Here is a 17,655-nt window from a genome sequence, read left to right on the forward strand (position 1 = left end):
CATTTTAAGCTTGGAAAAGAGACCCTTTCAGACAGATGTTTTAAACCCTTAAACCCAGACTTAGACCACACTCTCTCCACTGAATAGCAGACAGGGGAAGCAAAATAGTTAGCCACTGATTCCTTCCAAAACTACTCATTGTTGAATTTGCGATTTCCGACTTGTTGTGTAATGTTTATGTCCAACGTCCATTGAGCACTGATACGTTTTATCTATAATTTATCTTCATATAAAAATGATTTGCCAGTAGATTGTCAATGTGATTCATGATGATGACTGCTTGTCTTGCTTGCTAGCTAAGATTTTGAAAGTGTGATGTTGACATGATCAAATATACGATGTACAGTGGGGAGAACAATGCAAATTAATTACTTAAAAATCATACGATGTGATTTTCTGGATTTCTGTTTTAGATTCAGTCTCTCACAGTTGAAGTGTACCTATGAAGATTTTTTTTTTTTTTTACAGACCTCTACATGCTTTGTAAGTAGGAAACCTGCAAAATCGGCAGAGTATCAAATACTTCTTCTCCCCACTGTATATATAACGTGATTTGCCGTCATTTTATCTGTGGCCAATGACCATGAGCCTTCTTGGATGGTCACTTCTAATGTAACTCTATGGCAGCACCCAAGGGGGCTTGACCTGCCTAGCTCTCCCTGTAGATTCTGCGGTGATGTAGTCTCCCCATGAGTGACAGAACACAGAGTCTATCACAGTGCAACTAGAGAAAATTACCAACGCCTACACTCTGTATTTTCCGATGGCTGCTCCTCCACCACAGAAAGCACTGAGCTAGGCTAAAACACCTGCTTTTTGGAGCTGCCTTACTCAAAGAGACCATGTTTGTATGTGGCTTTATTCACTCAATAAATGTTTTTTTACATTGTTTGCAAACTGATATGTGACACGAATTAATGCCCAAATAACATGCTAAACAGGCAACAACAACAAACAAACAAACAAAAATGACGGGTCGCCACTGCTTAAAAGGATAGTTCACCTTAAAATCCAACCAGAATTGGTTTAATGGAGTCAATCCAAAATGAATGGGAAAGATCAGCACCTGATAACCTGTGACAAAAGTTTGAAACTTTACATTTTGGTGTGTACTATTCCTTTAAGGTTGCTATTTGGCACATGTGTTTTATGGGATATCCCATACGTTTACCACTAACGACCAGGCTGCTGACACACTATTTTCTCTTAATTAAGCCCAGAGTGCTTTATCGACGTCCTTGATTAGATGGATAGTTACGCGTCATTAGCTACTCTCACATAATCTACCCATAAAACCAAGGCCGTTTGAGTTCTATAGAGGGGGGTGGCTATAGTTTCCCTGTCCCTTTTTCCCCTAACACTCACTTAAACTGCAATAGATGATGTGTGATGAGTGACCTGGCATAAAATGGATGCCGTGAATCACCCAGGCGGGTGCTTTATATCGCTGGTCGATGGGTGAGTCGCAATGTGAGGTGCTTTGAGATATGACAGGCACTTTATACAATAAATGTACCCCAATGATGATTTTGTGTGTGTGCGTGTGTGCGTGTGCGTGTGTGTGTGTGTGTTCCAGCCGCATCGAGCATCTGAAGTCTCAGAATGACCTGCTGACCATCACGTTGGAGGAGTGTAAGGGCAACGCAGAGAGGATGAGCATGCTGGTGGGCAAATACGAATCTAATGCCACCGCCCTGCGACTGGCACTGCAGTACAGGTATAGACACACACACACACAGCAATGCCTAACCTAATGGAGCATGCAACATACATAAGACATTTGTGCAGTCCTGGTTGGATTCACGCATCAGCCAGAAAGAAACACACCAACAGGGTGAAAGCCTGAATGAAATTCCCTGCTCCACTTTTAAGACCAAGCCTACTCTGAGCCTTGCATAGCTAACAAACACCTTATCAAGCTGTAAACATCAGAACCACACTAATGTTCCTCGTTAGAAGCCTCCTCCAGTAATTATAATTAAGCTGTACTCTTCGAGTTCAGGGCCTTTTTGTAGGTTCCATACGGTAGCGGCCATTTGCATCTTATTAGCATTCGCATCCCCTTGGCCAATCAAGTGTGTTTGTGTACAGGCCTTGGCCCCTCTCTGATAAGGTGCCCTGAAGGTGCCCATTCAGCAAAGCTAATGCTAACGAGATACGAAAGGGAAAAACAGATCTAATCTAAGTGGTATTTCTAATTAGCATCATGCTAATCATCCAACCATGATAATCCTGTGGGGATGTTATGAGTTGCAGAAAGGCTGTTAATCCTTTTCTTGTATGGCAAAGTTTAAGCAAACTGAAATGGAAATAAGTTGTATTTTCAGCTGTTGATATTGGCTGAATGTAATATTGTGGTGGCATGGTAACGTTACGTGTGTTTCTCATAGCATTCTGCATAGCATGTCTCAGGGAGACGGATTGCCTCAAAGCAAAGCTATGAGCAGATGAATAAACAGATACAAAGATAGATGACCGATACATAAATAGAAACGTTATAGCCATAAAAGAGAATTATTAGTCTTGCCCATTACACCAGAGTACACAACACTTGAATAGCCCTCAAATGTGTTATTAATATAACACCAGTTCTATTAAAAACACAAACACACACTAAGATTCATACTGTGTGTTTTTCCCTGTATGATTTATTCATGAAGCCATTGATTTTATGTGATGTGGTGGACTGTAGTGTGTTTGTACCTGGAGGGAGAGAGGGTTTGGCCATCTGTGTCTGGTTTGTTGTTCACTAGAAGCCCAGATGTCAGTGCTTTGATTGAATTTCAGCCCCACCAAGTGGGATGTCAGCGAGGCCACCCCATTGGGCCATTTGGGGAGAGATATAGTCTTTCATTGGATGGGGGAGTGTGGTGTGTAGGATTGCAAAGCTACCGGAATCTTCAGTCATTTTGGTAATTAACAGAAAATCTATGGCAATCTATCGGAATTTAGGTAATTTATACTTGAATTATGTATTCATATATACTGAACAAAAATATAAAGGCAACATGTAAAGTGTTGGTCCCATATTTCATGAGCTGAAATAAAAGATCCCAGAAATATTCCATATGTTCCAAAATGTTGTGCACACATTTACCAAGATAACCCACCCACCTGACAGGTGTGGCATATCAAGAAGCTGATTAACAGTAGGATCTTTACACAGCAATAAAAGACGACTCTGAAATGTGCAGTTTTGTCACACAACACAATGCCACATATGTCTCAAGTTTTGAGGGAGTGTGCAATTGGCATGCTGACTGCAGGAAAGTCCACCAGAGCTATTGCCAGAGAATTTAATCTTAATTTAATCTTAATTTCCATACCATAAACCGCCTTCAATGTCATTTTTGAGAATTTGGCAGTACTTCCAACCGGCCTCACAACCGCAAACCACGTGTATGGTGTCGTGTGGGCGAGCGGTTTGCTGACAACGTTGTGAACAGAGTGCCCCATGGTGGCGTGGGGTTATGGTATGGGCAGGCATAATTTACGGACAACGAACATAAGTTAGGGACAACGAATACAATTGCATTGTATTCCCTGTCATGTGAAATCCATAGATTAGAGCTTAATTTATGTATTTTATTTGACTGATTTCCTTATGTGAACTGTAACTCGGTAAAATCTTTGAAATTGTTTCATGTTGCTTTATATTTTTGTTCGGCATATTTTACATGTGATAAGACCACACAGAGAGCCAGAGATGATCACATACACTTGTGATAATCTGAAGTACCCAAAAGGGCCACTAGATGTCTTGTGATAAATGAAATTAAATCCTTGAAAGATACTGCAATTCTGGTAGTTTCCCTAGGGGTGTGTATATGTGTGCATTTAATATTTGGTGGAAGGATCTCCAAGGAGCTCTCTCTGTCTCTCTCTCTCTGTTTCTGTCTCTCTGTCTCTCTCTGTTTCTGTCTCTCTGTCTCTCTCTCTCTCTGTGTGTGTCTGTGAGAGAGAGAGGTGGACACTGTATGTATTTAAAAAGCAGTGTGGCGCCAAGCTAGTAAACAGTGGTATTAATCAGCAGTCTGGAAAGCAGTGTAATGTTATAACGAATCAAGAGGGGGCTTGGAGGACAGCAAGTGAGTGTGTGTTTGGCTGTGTGTGTGCGTGCATGCATGGCTGCATTTGTATATGATCTATGCCAGTGAGTGCGTGTGACTAAAACTATAATCATAAGATTGAAACATCAAAAAGAGGAACACTGTGGTGTATGTTGATAAGGCCGGCTACTTTATGGTGTTTTTGCAGGCAGAAACTTGCTGTGTGTATTTGCGTTCTTGAGAGAGTGACTAACTCGTAGTGTTGGCGTGAGCTATCAAAGTGTGTAAAAGTATCCACAGGATTTGTTTTGGTACAGTTGAACTAGCAGGGGACTGGAGTCGAGGTTGTGTGTGTGTGGATGTGTGTTTGTGTGTGTAAATGAGAAACATGTGTTTTTAAATCAGGTCTGCCCCTTTAGCCATCAAAACACACACACACACACACAACAAATAGAGACTAGCTATGAGGAGAAAATAACTTAGATGTTAAATGTTTAAATTGAATGCAGGCTTCAGACTTCCTCTGTGGAGTAATGACGAGTTTTTAGGCTTAATACTTAATTACCCTAGCGCTCTCTGTATTTGTTTGGAGAAAAGGTGGCTTTTTTCCCGATGTGTAATCATTACCTGATTAAACGATAGTGCCTCGCTGTTTTTCTTCCATCCCCGGGCCCCAGGCAAACACGCACGCGCTATGATGACTGTAGTTAAATAGACATCAGCACCTCTCGGCCGCGTTCCTTTTGAACACGATGAAAGTGCAACACAGAGGAAGGATAAGTGGACGCGAGAGGCCTCCACATTCCTCGTGTGCGTGAGAGAGCGCGAGAAAGAGGGAGAGAGAGCTTATGTGCGTTCTCATTTAGTAGTGCAAATAGGTTGTGTTCTCTGTCAGTCAGTGTATAGAGGCCTATGAGCTACTTTATATATGTGTGTGTGTGTGTGTGTGTGTGTGTGTGTGTGTGTGTGTGTGTGTGTGTGTGTGTGTGTGTGTGTGTGTGTGTGTGTGTGTGTGTGTGTGTGTGTGTGTGTGTGTGTGTGTGTTAACTGATATGCATGTGTTCTTTCCTCAGTGAACAGTGTATAGAGGCCTATGAGCTGCTGTTAGCCCTGGCGGAGAGTGAACAGAGCCTGGTACTTGGCCAGTTCAGAGCTGCCGGAGTGGGGACTGTAGGTGAGTCACACTTCGTGCCCACACAGGCTTGTTTGTTCTTTGATCAGTGCTGGTGCGTTCCTCCCTGCATTAAGAGACCCACAGTTGAACTCCTCCAACCAATCAAAGCAAAGAGGCCACCTTCCAAAAACACACACTTCTAATTTATTACTCTTTCACAAACTGCTCCACTCACCCATTTAATTCCTTCACAAACCTCTCCTCCATCACTCCTCTTCCCTATTCACTTCTCTCATCCTCCCATCATAAATGTCTATATCCTACTCATTTGTTTCCCTCCTTTCCCAACTCTCCTCCCTCTCTCCTTCAGCTGTTGACAGGTGTCATGTCTTCAGTGAGGCATGTCATGCATCATGACTCCCTTGTCTCACACACTTCCCCCACTCCCAACCTAACCTTTTCCCCTTCAACACAAAAACACTCTCTCAGAAGAACATCCCCTTAGGGTAAATCCATTTGAATTCAATCACTTTTTGACAGCACCCCTTTTATTTGAATGAAACCTTCCATACATATTTTTCCCATTGTAGAAGTGCTCAGTAAGTTACTTTTTGGAACTGAATGCCAAACTATTCAAGAGGTTAAGGTGCTCAAAGTGGACAGATTTTGCATACCCCACCATATCATGAGACATCCATGTCTTCATCACTGGAAAGATAAACGATTGAATTGTATATCATTTAGAAGCTTACAAACAGGGCTGTCAAACAAAACCAAAAAATCTGGAGAAAAAATTAAATGTTTCCTTTTTTATCTCGTTCCACTCACAGCCCTTTCATCCCGTATGTCAGATTTTGTCATTGATAGGCGCCTCGCCTAAATTGGAACACAGTGCTCAGGTTCTCCTCTTCACAGGGCAGGATCAGTTTTGACTGACATCTGTTATAAACTTGAGCACTGTGCGCGACAAGAAGCCTCCATCCCTCCTGCTAATTAGGCTACTTTTGCACATTTTTTGTTGTCTGAGTTAGGAAAATACTGTAAATTGAGAGGAGTCGATGTGTTCTAAAGATGAGACGTTAAGGATTATATTAAATACCGCTTTGATGTCATACAAGCAAACCACACACCCATGAGTCCAAATGTGCACTTCACATTTCCATATTTAAAAACTCATATACTTTTACAGTTCTTCTGTTACAAACATTTCCATTTGGCCCTATCCATATAGGCCAATTTCCACTAGTGTAAGGGGTTAATTAACCTTTAATGCCAATTATTAAACTGTTGATTTTCATATTTACATACAGTACCAGTCAAAAATTTGGACACACCTACTCATTCCAGGGTTTAACACATATGGAATCATGTAGTAATCAAAAAATATAACGTCTCCTCCAGGCTGTGTAAGGGCTATTTGACCAAGAAGGAGAGTGATGGAGTGTTGCATCAGATGACCTGGCCTCCACTATCACCCGACCTCAACCCAATTGAGATGGTTTGGGATGAGTCAGACCGCAGAGCGAAGGAAAAGCAGCCAACAAGTGCTCAGCATATGTGGGAACTCCTTCAGGACTGTTGGAAAAGCATTCCAGGTGAAGCTGGTTGAGAGAATGTCAAGAGTGTGTAAAGCTGTCATCAAGGCAAAGGGTGGCTACTTTGAAGAATCTCAAATATAAAATATATTTTGAATGTTTAAAACTGTTTTCGTTACTACATGATTCCATATGTGTTATTTCATAGTTTTAATGTCTTCACTATTATTCTACAATGTAGAAAATAGTAAAAAAAATAAAAAATAAAAAAAACCTTTGAATGGGTAGGTGTGTCCAAACTTTTGACTGCTACTGTATGTTGTAGCTTAGATCCTAAAAGTTACAATTTCAATTAATTTAAAATGTCAGTGATGTACCAGCTAAATTGCGGTAGGCCCATTCTATGAATTCTATTTCTATGATTGAAATTATACCCACCCTGCATTCAAGAGCTTGTTTTGTCTCAACTGATGGCGGGAACAACACAAAAACTTCAGATGTGAAATAAGGTCTAAGTTACAACATATGCGAATATGAAAAAAACAGAGTTTGTGTTTTTGGCAGCAGGTATCCTAGCGGTTACAGCATTGGGCCAGTTGGGCCAGTAACCGAAAGGTTGCTGGTTTGAATACCCGAGCCAACTGAAAATCTATCTGTGCCCTTGAGCAAGGCACTTAACCTTAATTTGCTCCAGGGGCGCCGTACTACTATGGCTGACCCTGTAAAACAACACATTTCACTGGACTTATCCGGTGTATGTGACAATATATATTTTTTTGCGGATAATTGACGTTAAATGTATACAAATAAAAATAAAATAAAAAAAGATTTTATTAAAACATAATTTTTTAATAACAATGTAGTTTGACAACTTTTAAATGATATCAAACTCAATTGTTTATCTTTTCAAATGATAAAGGCATGGATGTCTCATGGTACGGCGTATGCAAAATGGGTCAACTTTGAACACCTTTATCTCCCGAATGTTTTCGTATTCGGGTCCAAAAAGTAACTTTCTGTAGGATGGGATGCTGTAAAAAAGTGATTGAATTCAAATGGATGTGGCGCAGCGGTCTAAGGCACTGCATCTCAGTGCTAGAGGTGGCACTACAGACCCTGGTTCGATCCCGGGCTGTATCACAACCGGCCGTGAGCGGGAGTCTCATAGGGCGGTGCACAATTAGCCCAGGGTTGTTAGGGGAGTGTTTAGGCCGTCATTGTAAATAAGAATTTGTTCTTAACTGACTTGTCTAGTTAAATAATGGTTAAATAAATGTATTCATCTAATGCTGACCAACTTTACATACAGTATAGCCTTTTGTAGCCATATTTACATTGTCCGTTTGAATGCTCCATTCGATCATTTTGTTCATATGGCATATCTCATTGGCCTTGTGAGAGCCCTAAAATGACTGCAGCGAATGCAAGTTATTTGACGGTTCTGTCTGTCTGTGTCTGTGTGTGTGTGTGTGCGTGCGTGCGTGTAGGTGAGCAGTCGGGAGAGGAGAGCATCACTCAGATCCTGAAGAGGGCCCACGACTGTAGGAAGACAGCAGAGAACGCAGCCAAGGATCTGCTGGGCAGGCTGGACGGTAGCTGTGGAGCTGCATTCGCTGTGACCGGCTGCAGCGTTCAACCATGGGAGAGCCTGTCCTCTAATAGTCACACTAGGTTTGTGTGTGAGTGTGCATGTGTGTGTGTGTAGAGTGTCTTCTTGCAGCCGTGTGTGTGTGTGGTGTGTGTACTTGTTTGAGAATGTCTGCACATTGGTAATTATCCCATGTGCAATACGTGTTTAACTCACCAATGCATTCCTGTTTCTTTTCTATGAGAATATTTCTAGTTCATTACTTATATGGCAATCCATCCCCTAAATATTCTGTTTTGAAACATAATTGAGGCCAACCCTCTGCTCACGTGCCCATGACAGTTCAGGCAAGGAAGCTGCTCCCTAAACAAAGCATTAATCTACAGCCACTGCTCCGGGAGAGAGAAGACATGACATTCATATGTGGCTCACATGTTAGTCAGGAGCACAGCAGACAATTGACAATTAATGTAGGAGATGAGAGTTTCACAGTGCTGTGCTGTCGGACCAGTACACTAACGGACATTCCCTATGCTGGATCCACATCACTGATCCCACGAACGCACACACGCACAGCAGGGGATCTCATGCTGGCTTTTTAATCATAGACACAAATTCATAATAAAATCTTTCTCTCCCTCCCTCACACATGTACGCACACACAGACATACAGTTCATTCGGCAAGTTTTCAGACCCTGCAACTTTCTCCACATTTTGTTACATTACAGCCTTATTCTGAAATGGATGAAATAAAAACATGTCCTCATCAATCTACACACAATACCCCATAATGACAAAGAAAAAACTGGGTTTTAGATTTCTTTGCAAATGTATTCAAAATAAAAAACAGATACCTTATTTACAGTTGAAGTCAGAAGTTTACATACACTTAGGTTGGAGTCATTAAAACTAGTTTTTCAACCAATCCACAAATTTCTTGTTAACAAACTATAGTTTTGGCAAGTTGGTTAGGACATCTACTTTGTGCATGACACAAGTAATTTTTCCAACAATTGTTTACAGACATGTTATTTAACTTATAATTCACTGTATCACAATTCCAGTGGGTCAGAAGTTTACATACACTAAGTTGACTGTGCCTTTAAACAGCTTGGAAAATTCCAGAAAATGATGTCATGGCTTTATTTGAGATAATTTGAGTCAATTGGAGGTGTACCTGTGGATGTATTTCAAGACCTACCTTCAAACTCAGTGCCTCTTTGTTTGACATCATGGGAAAATCAAAATAAATCAGCCAAGACCTCAGAAAAACAATTGTAGATCTCCACAAGTCTGGTTCATCCTTGGAAACAATTTCCAAACGCCTGAAGGTACCACGTTCATCTGTACAAACAATAGTACGCAAGTATAAACACCATGGGACCACGCAGCCGTCATACTGCTCAGGAAGGAGACGCGTTCTGCCTCCTAGAGATGAAACTATTTAAGTGCAATAAGTGCAAATCAATCCCAGAACAACAGCAAAGGACCTTGTGAAGATGCTGGAGGAAACGGGTACAAAAGTATCTATATCCACAGTAAAATGAGTCCTTTATCGACATAACCTGAAAGGCCACTCAGCAAGGAAGAAGCCACTGCTCCAAAACCGCCATAAAAAAGCCAGACTACGGTTTGCAACTGCACATGGGGACAAAGATCGTACTTTTTGGAGAAATGTCCTCTGGTCTGTTGGAACAAAAATAGAACTGTTTGGCCATAATGACCATTGTTTTATGTTTGGAGGAAAAAGGGGGAGGCTTAAAAGCCAAAGAACACCATCCCAACTGTGAAGCACGGGGGTGGCAGCATCATGTTCATGTTATGGGGGTGCTTTGCTGCAGGAGGGACTGGTGCACTTCACAAAGTAGATGGCATCATTAGGATGAAAAATTATGTGGAGACATTGAAGCAACATCTCAAGACATCAGTCAGGAAGTTAAAGCTTGGTCGCAAAGGGGTTTTCCAAATGCACAATGACCCCTTAAGGTCATTGGCTTAAGGACAACAAAGTCAAGGTATTGGAGTGGCCATCACAAAGCCCTGACCTCTATCCTATAGAATATACGCGGGCAGAACTGAAAAAGTGTGTGCGAGCCTGGAGACCTACAAACCTGACTCAGTTACACCAGCTCTGTCAGGAGGAATGGGCCAAAATTCACCCAACTTATTGTGGGAAACCTGTGGAAGGCTACTCGAAACGTTTGACCCAAGATAAACAATTTGAAGGCAATGCTACCAAATACTAATTGAGTGTATGTAAACTTCTAACCCACTAGGAATCTGATGAAAGAAATAAAAGCTGAAATAAATCATTCTCTCTACTATTATTCTGACATTTCACATTCTTAAAATAAAGTGATGATCCTAACTGACCTAAGACAGGGACTTTTTACTTTTTTACATTTATTAAATGTCAGGATTTGTGAAAAACTGAGTTTAATTGTATTTGGCTAAGGTGAATGGAAACTTCCGACTTCAACTGTACATAAGTATTCAGCCCCTTTGCTATGAGACTCAGAATTGAGCTCAGGTGCATCCTGTTTCCTTTGATCATCTTTGAGATGTTTCTACAACTTGATTGGAGTCCACCTGTGGTAAATTCAATTGATTGGAGATGATTTGGAAAGGCACACACTTGTCTATATACGGTCCGACAGTTGGCAGTGCATGTCAGAGAAAAAACAAATCCATGAGGTTGAAGGAATTGTCTGTAGAGCTCCGAGACAGGATTGTGTCGAGGCACAGATCTGGGGAAAGGTACCAAAAAATGAATGCAGCATTGAGGGTCCCTAAGAACACAGTGGCCTCCATCATTCTTAAATGGAAGAAGTTTGGAACCACTAAGACTCTACATAGACTGAGCAATCAGGGGAGAAGGGCCTTGGTCAGGGAGGTAACCAAGAACCCAATGGTCACTGACAGAACTTCAGAGTTCCTCTGTGGAGATGGGAGAACCTTCCAGAAGGACAACCATCTCTGCAGCAGTCCACCAATTAGGCGGTAGAGTAGCCAGGCGGATGCCACTCAGTAAAAGACACATGACAGCCCGCTTGGAGTTTGCCAAAAGGCACCTAAAGGACTCTTTGGCCTGAATTCCAATGATGGTGGCAGCATCATGCTGTGGCGATGTTTTTCAGCGGCAGAGACTGGGAGACTAGTCAGGATCGAGGGAAAGATGAACAGAGCAAAGTACAGAGAGATCCTTGATGAAAACCTGCTCCAGAGCGCTCAGGACCTCAGACTGGGGGCGAAGGTTCACCTTCCAACAGGAGATTGACCCTAAGCACACAGCCAAGACAATGCAGGAGTGGCTTTGGGACAAGTCTCTGAATGTCCTTGAGTGGCACAGCCAGAACCTGGACTTGAACCCGCTCGAACATCTTTGGATAGACCTGAAAATAGCTGTGTAGCAACACTCCCCATCCAACCTGACAGAGCCTGAGAGGATCTGCAGAGAAGAGTGGGAGAAACTCTCCAAATACAGGTATGCCAAGCTTGTAGCGTCATACCCAAGAAGACTTGAGGCTGTAATCGCTGCCAAAGGTGCTTCAACAAAGTACTGAGTAAAGGGTCTGAATACTTATGTTAATGTGATATTTCATACATTTTCAAAAATGTCTAAAAAAACTATTTTTGCTTTGTCATTATGGGTGTAGATTGATGAGGGGGGGAAACGATGTAATCAATTTTATAACAAGGCTGTAACGCAACAAAATGTGGAAGAAGTCAAGGGGTCTGAATTCTTTTTCCGAATGCACTGTATCTGCGTAGACACATCTTTCTTAATTAACAGATTTGAGGCTGATTGGCAATAATAAAGAGTTGTTATCCAGTCATGTGTCCAACCAGGTTACTATAGTTTGGTATCAGTCTTTAGCTGGATTTCTGCAAAATGTTTGGTGACTTAATTTCTCCATGTGTCAGACTTGCTTTGGCTTGAATCTGCCCATAAGGCACAGATCTAGGAACAGTTTAGCCTCTCTAATCCTGATCTTAACTGTTCAGGGGGATATAAAGGCTAGTTTCTAGATGCTACAGTTATCATCCAACAGTGCATAATTTTATGATATTATCTCTCATCTCTACCTGTGTGTGTGTGTGCGTGTGCGTGCATGCGTAGCACCACCAGTTCCACGGCCAGCTCATGCGACACTGACTTCTCCAGGGAGGATGAGCAGCGGCTGAAGGACTACGTGCAGCAGCTGAAGAATGACCGCGCGGCGGTCAAACTGACCATGCTGGAGCTGGAGAGCGTTCACGTCGACCCCCTAAGCCTGGAGATCAAGCCCCGGGGAGACACACACAGGCTGGACCTGGAGAACGCTGTGCTGATGCAGGAGCTCATGGCCATGAAGGTGAGGGAGGGAGGGAGGGAGGGGAGAGAGAGCATATACGCAGGCTTGTATGAATAAACACACAAAACGTACCCTTCAGTTTAGGGAGTTAGTTAAAATCTGACACTTTGTCCCCACAGTCCTCCTATTTTAATGACATGAAAACCTAGTCCTCCCCTGACCTTGGCGATCCGTCTGGTTGATAGGATCTTGTGGTGATGGCTCCACATAAGAGGGCAGGAATAGGAATACACTTCTCCTCTGAAATACTAAAGATTGCAACACTCACCTCACCATGGATGGCTGAACATTCTCTAAACAAGATGACTTGCATCAGAACTGTCCCTGTTTGACATTGACTTGCCCATTATTTAGTGTTGTGGTGACATTGATAATTCCATGGCCTTCATTCTGCTATTGGCTGTACTGTGCACCATCAGCTCTCTTTACTTAACCCTGACTGTAGTTAATCCCTCCCTTCTTTTCTTCCTTCCTTCCCTCCTTCTTTATATACTTATTTCCTCCCTCCCTTTTTCCCCCTCTTTCCCCTTTCCTTCCTTCCATGTGGTTAACATCACTTGATCAGAATAATTTGTGGCTTGTGTATATGAACCTGTTTAATCCTTTCTTTCCTTGTGTGCGTTAAGCCTTTCTTTCTCTCCCTCCTCCCCCTCAGGAGGAGATGGCAGAGCTGAAGGCCCAGCTCTACCTGCTGGAGAAGGAGAAGAAGGCGGTGGAGCTGCGGCTGAGCACGCGGGAGGCCCAGGAGCAGGCCTACCTGGTGCACATCGAGCACCTCAAGGCTGAGGTGGAGGAGCAGCAGGAGCAGCGCAGGAGATCCCTCGGCTCCACTGGGAGTGGTAGTAAAGACAAGAGCCAAGCCGCCAAGGTGAAGGGAGAACACACACTCACACACTCATACACACACACACACACACACACAATAATTCACCTCAAACAACCCCCAGCGCTAACAGGGACAAGTGCCAGGGTGAGGGTGCTCCCACATTTACGCCCTCAATTCCCGACCTCGAAGTAGACCTCTTCCACCTCATCGAAAACCCCAGCCCTAACCCCAAACAGGTCTACCACAGAGCCACAGAACAGGGTTTAGGCTTGGATTGAGATTGAGACTTGTAGACCAACCTTATAGACAGTGTCTCTCCTGTACACAGCAGCACTCACTCTGACCCAGTCAGTCACATGAAATATTGAAGAGGCTCTCTGCTCTCTTTGCAGTAGTCTCACTGTCTCACTCACTCTCTCTCTCACACACACACACACACACACACACACACACACACACACACACACACACACACACACACACACACACACACACACACACACACACTTTGTCAGTCTGTATGTATTTGGCTCCTGGGATGACTGGTGCTTGAGCCCCCATAGACAACAGTCCTGAAGCTGTGAGGGGCTGTCACTCAGAACGGTTGGCGCACTAGTACTCCCGTTAGTGAGAATCTCCTCTGTGAGAAGCGGTCTCTACTCTACTCCTAAAATAATTGGAGTCTTTCTTATTCTGTTGGGGTTTTCTTCTGGGGAGCTGTCTGTCATTCACTCTGAGCTGGGGCCCTAGAGACGGGGACACTGTGTGTCTGTGAGAGTCCTACTGTCTACACAGAGTGACAGAAATACAAAGAAACGACCTGCAGAGGGAGAGAGGAGAAAGGGAGAGTTTAAGAAAGGACTATTGAGAGGGAGGAAAATTACAAGGGGGAGAGGAGAGAGAAGCGAAGGAAGGAAGGCAAACTAAGATAAATAATGAGTACTACTGTACTGCGTAACAGGAGCTGACAAAAGGAGGATAAGAAAATGGGAGGAGTGGGTGAGAAAGTAGACAAAGGAGGACTTACAGAGTCTCAACTATCAAAGACTTTTACCTGAATTCCAAAAGGTCTGGGAGGTCAATTCCATATCAGAGTGCTAAGCCCCTCACACCATCCCTGCCCTGGTCTTCTCTACCCATTTCTTTAATCCAGATAGATAGAGATCAGCTGTCAGTGTGTTGCCAAGATTAAGAAAGGGAGAACACAGGTGTGCTTTTCTCTGATCACAGCCTTGAGCTTCCAATGCTGGTGGCACTACATTAACCTTATAATCCACTGGATACGATAACAGTGTCCTTCCATACATGAACACATGCACTTCACATCTCTAGGCATGTAGACACACACACCTCTATGTATGCACACACACCTCTCCATCTGTATTCACACACACATAACATATATACACCCCCCCCCCACTCCCTGCTATCACCGTAGCTCCTTTGGTTCAATAAAGCTTAATCCTCGGTTGCTAGGAGCAACCGGCATTGAAGATGCCAATCACAGGACCATCTGTAAATGAAGGTGCTTTTCAGAGTGAAAGCCAGAGCAGCGGCTATTATTGCCTTTCACCCTTCTCTGTCCTTTTCAAACCAGCCACCTTTTATATCTACAGACCAGTTCTCATTGTTAGGGTCTAGAAATGGCCTGCTTGATTGGATCTCGCACACTGGGAAGACTAATAGGCTCACACACCTCCTGCTGTGGGAGAGTATACATACACTCACTCACTCACATGCACACACACACACACACACACACACCATCATTCCACTCTGTCAGAGCCATTCATCATGCACACACAAACACTGCAAGCCCAATCAAGCATAGTTCACACAGCACAAAGGCTATTACCCAACACACACACCAACAAAACACTAACCAGCATCTCCTAGTATCTTCCCCTCCTCCCTGGTCTCTTCCTATATCCATTTCTCCACTAGCTTTAATGGAAGCCATGTTCCAATATCTATCAACAGCCCTGTAATAAAATCAGGCTAGCAGCATAGCAGGCCCTGAAAGTATGACAGCATACCTGTAACTCGATAAGTCATGTAGCATGCTAAATGAATGCTCTGACATGCTTGTCCGTTGTGAATCAGGCTGTATTATTATGTAGTCCAGGTGTAGGGCAAATACACTGGGATAATAGGTTGAAGTGGTAGTGCTGCCACCTCATGAACCGGGTGTGCATGTAACAGCTTGAGGTAAACGTTGCACCTAACCACAGATCTAGGATCAGATTACCCTCTCCAAATCGTAACGTCAACCAGTGTGTTGAGACATGCAGAGCTGACCTTAGATCACTGTCTTTAGAGGCAACTCATCCTTCTCTGGCAGGTCTGAGAGGGAATGTCCTTCGGAGTAATCAATGTTTTGGGATTGGTGACATGGGCTTGGTTTATTAATGTGATTTAGTTATATGACTGATTATGTAATGGTGTCTTGAGCTCTTTTCCTTGTTCTGTTGTGTGTTATGGTATTGAATTAGAGTGATTGAGGCCAATGTTAACTTGATCACTTTAAGTCTTGAATCTGTAGGCAACCTAATCACCTCCGCCCATCACGTCACCAGGCCTTGTCTGAGAATGGTCATTAGTAGCACTGTGGGGTTGTAGACCAGCTCCTCCTCATGGAAGTGTTATTTTCCAGGATTGTGGAGACTCTCCAGCCATCAGCTTGTCAGATCTGAGGACACTTAATGACAGCGACCTGGCAGCAGAGCTCACCAGCGCACTGAGACGGTAAGAAACCCAACACACTGTGTGTGTGTGGTCTTTGTTTTTACTATCCTTGTGGGGACCAGAAGTCCTCATAAGAATAGTAAAACAAGGAAGATTCGGGGACATTTCACCGGTCCCCACAAGGAAAAAGGCTATTTTAGGGGTTAGGGTTAGGGAAATTAGGATTTGGAATTGGAATCAATTATTTGGTCCCTACAAGGATAGTAAAACAAACGTGTGTGTGGTGACCGTGAAGTGTGTGTGTGTCTTTGTCACGATCGTCTAAGTGAGAAAGAGAGGAGGACCAAAACGCAGCGATGTGAATCCATTCTTCTATTTATTAAACGAAGAACACTTAAACTAACTATACAAACTAAACAAAATAACAAACGACCGTGACGCTAATGAAACCGAGTGCAGACATGCAACATCAAGTGACATAGACAATCACCCACAAAACACAACAGAAAACAGGCTACCTAAATATGGTTCCCAATCAGAGACAATGACTAACACCTGCCTCTGATTGAAAACCATATCAGGCCAAATGACAAACCCAACATAGAAGCACAAAACATAGATAACCCACCCAACTCACGCCCTGACCATACTAAAACAAAGAAAATACAAAAGAACTATGGTCAGAACGTGACAGTCTTAGAGAGAAGGTGTGTGTGTGTGTGTGTGTGTGTGTGTGTGTGTGTGTGTGTGTGTGTGTGTGTGTGTGTGTGTGTGTGTGTGTGTGTGTGTGTGTGTGTGTGTGTGTGTGTGTGTGTGAGAGACCTGGGATAACTATAATTCTAGCTATGCTTTGTGTAAAGATTTTTGTTTTCAGGGGAACAAATAGTTACTTTGGAGGTGACTACAACTATCTGAATACAGATCTGAGAAAGCAAATATTTATAAAAAATAAAAAAAAATAAAAAAAAATGAATACAGATACAGATCGCTCTGCCATTTCCTGGTTGTAAAATTCTAATAGTTTGCCTAATTTCAGTTTGTGACAAAACAAGTAAGTATAGTGTAGTAAATCATTGTACCATCTAAACCGCTGTGAAATATATTTTCCAGAACCAAAACTATAATATTTTCTGCAGTTTGAAACCCGAAAGTAAGAGCAGGAAGCATAGTGCACATAGAACAGATCTACCGCTTCTTATACTTGCGTTCAATGAGTGACACATCTATAACACATATTTATATGTGCATTTGGTCGGGTTTCCCAAAAGGTTACATATTGCAGCTTTAAAGGAAGTGACGACTTTTCTGCAATTATTGAATTGGCTGCCTTCAACTAATGGCAGGGCTGTATCTGGAACTGCATGTTGAATATGGAAATAGAATGAATAGAGCACACATAATTGCATACTATTCCAATCTATCTGACAGTCATATTTGATCTACACAACACATTTCCATCTGAATATTTTGTAAATGTCCATTCTCCTGAATGTCCATTGCCC

The 17,655-nt window shown here is 42.8% G+C and overlaps 1 protein-coding gene across 2 annotated transcripts in view; it reads left to right on the forward strand.

Moving 5' to 3' along the window:
* Positions 1 to 17,655, forward strand: part of LOC129818490 (colorectal mutant cancer protein) — a 125,795-nt gene that overhangs the window by 103,880 nt on the left and 4,260 nt on the right. For both annotated transcript variants that reach the window (XM_055874433.1, XM_055874434.1), the window contains 6 exons: positions 1,577 to 1,717; positions 5,123 to 5,223; positions 8,186 to 8,369; positions 12,408 to 12,642; positions 13,298 to 13,510; positions 16,122 to 16,213. In XM_055874433.1, the coding sequence (XP_055730408.1) occupies positions 1,577 to 1,717; positions 5,123 to 5,223; positions 8,186 to 8,369; positions 12,408 to 12,642; positions 13,298 to 13,510; positions 16,122 to 16,213 (966 nt within the window). The remainder of the gene's footprint in view (positions 1 to 1,576; positions 1,718 to 5,122; positions 5,224 to 8,185; positions 8,370 to 12,407; positions 12,643 to 13,297; positions 13,511 to 16,121; positions 16,214 to 17,655) is intronic.

This window comes from Salvelinus fontinalis, chromosome 21, assembly GCF_029448725.1.
Source record: "Salvelinus fontinalis isolate EN_2023a chromosome 21, ASM2944872v1, whole genome shotgun sequence".
NCBI lineage: Eukaryota > Metazoa > Chordata > Actinopteri > Salmoniformes > Salmonidae > Salvelinus > Salvelinus fontinalis.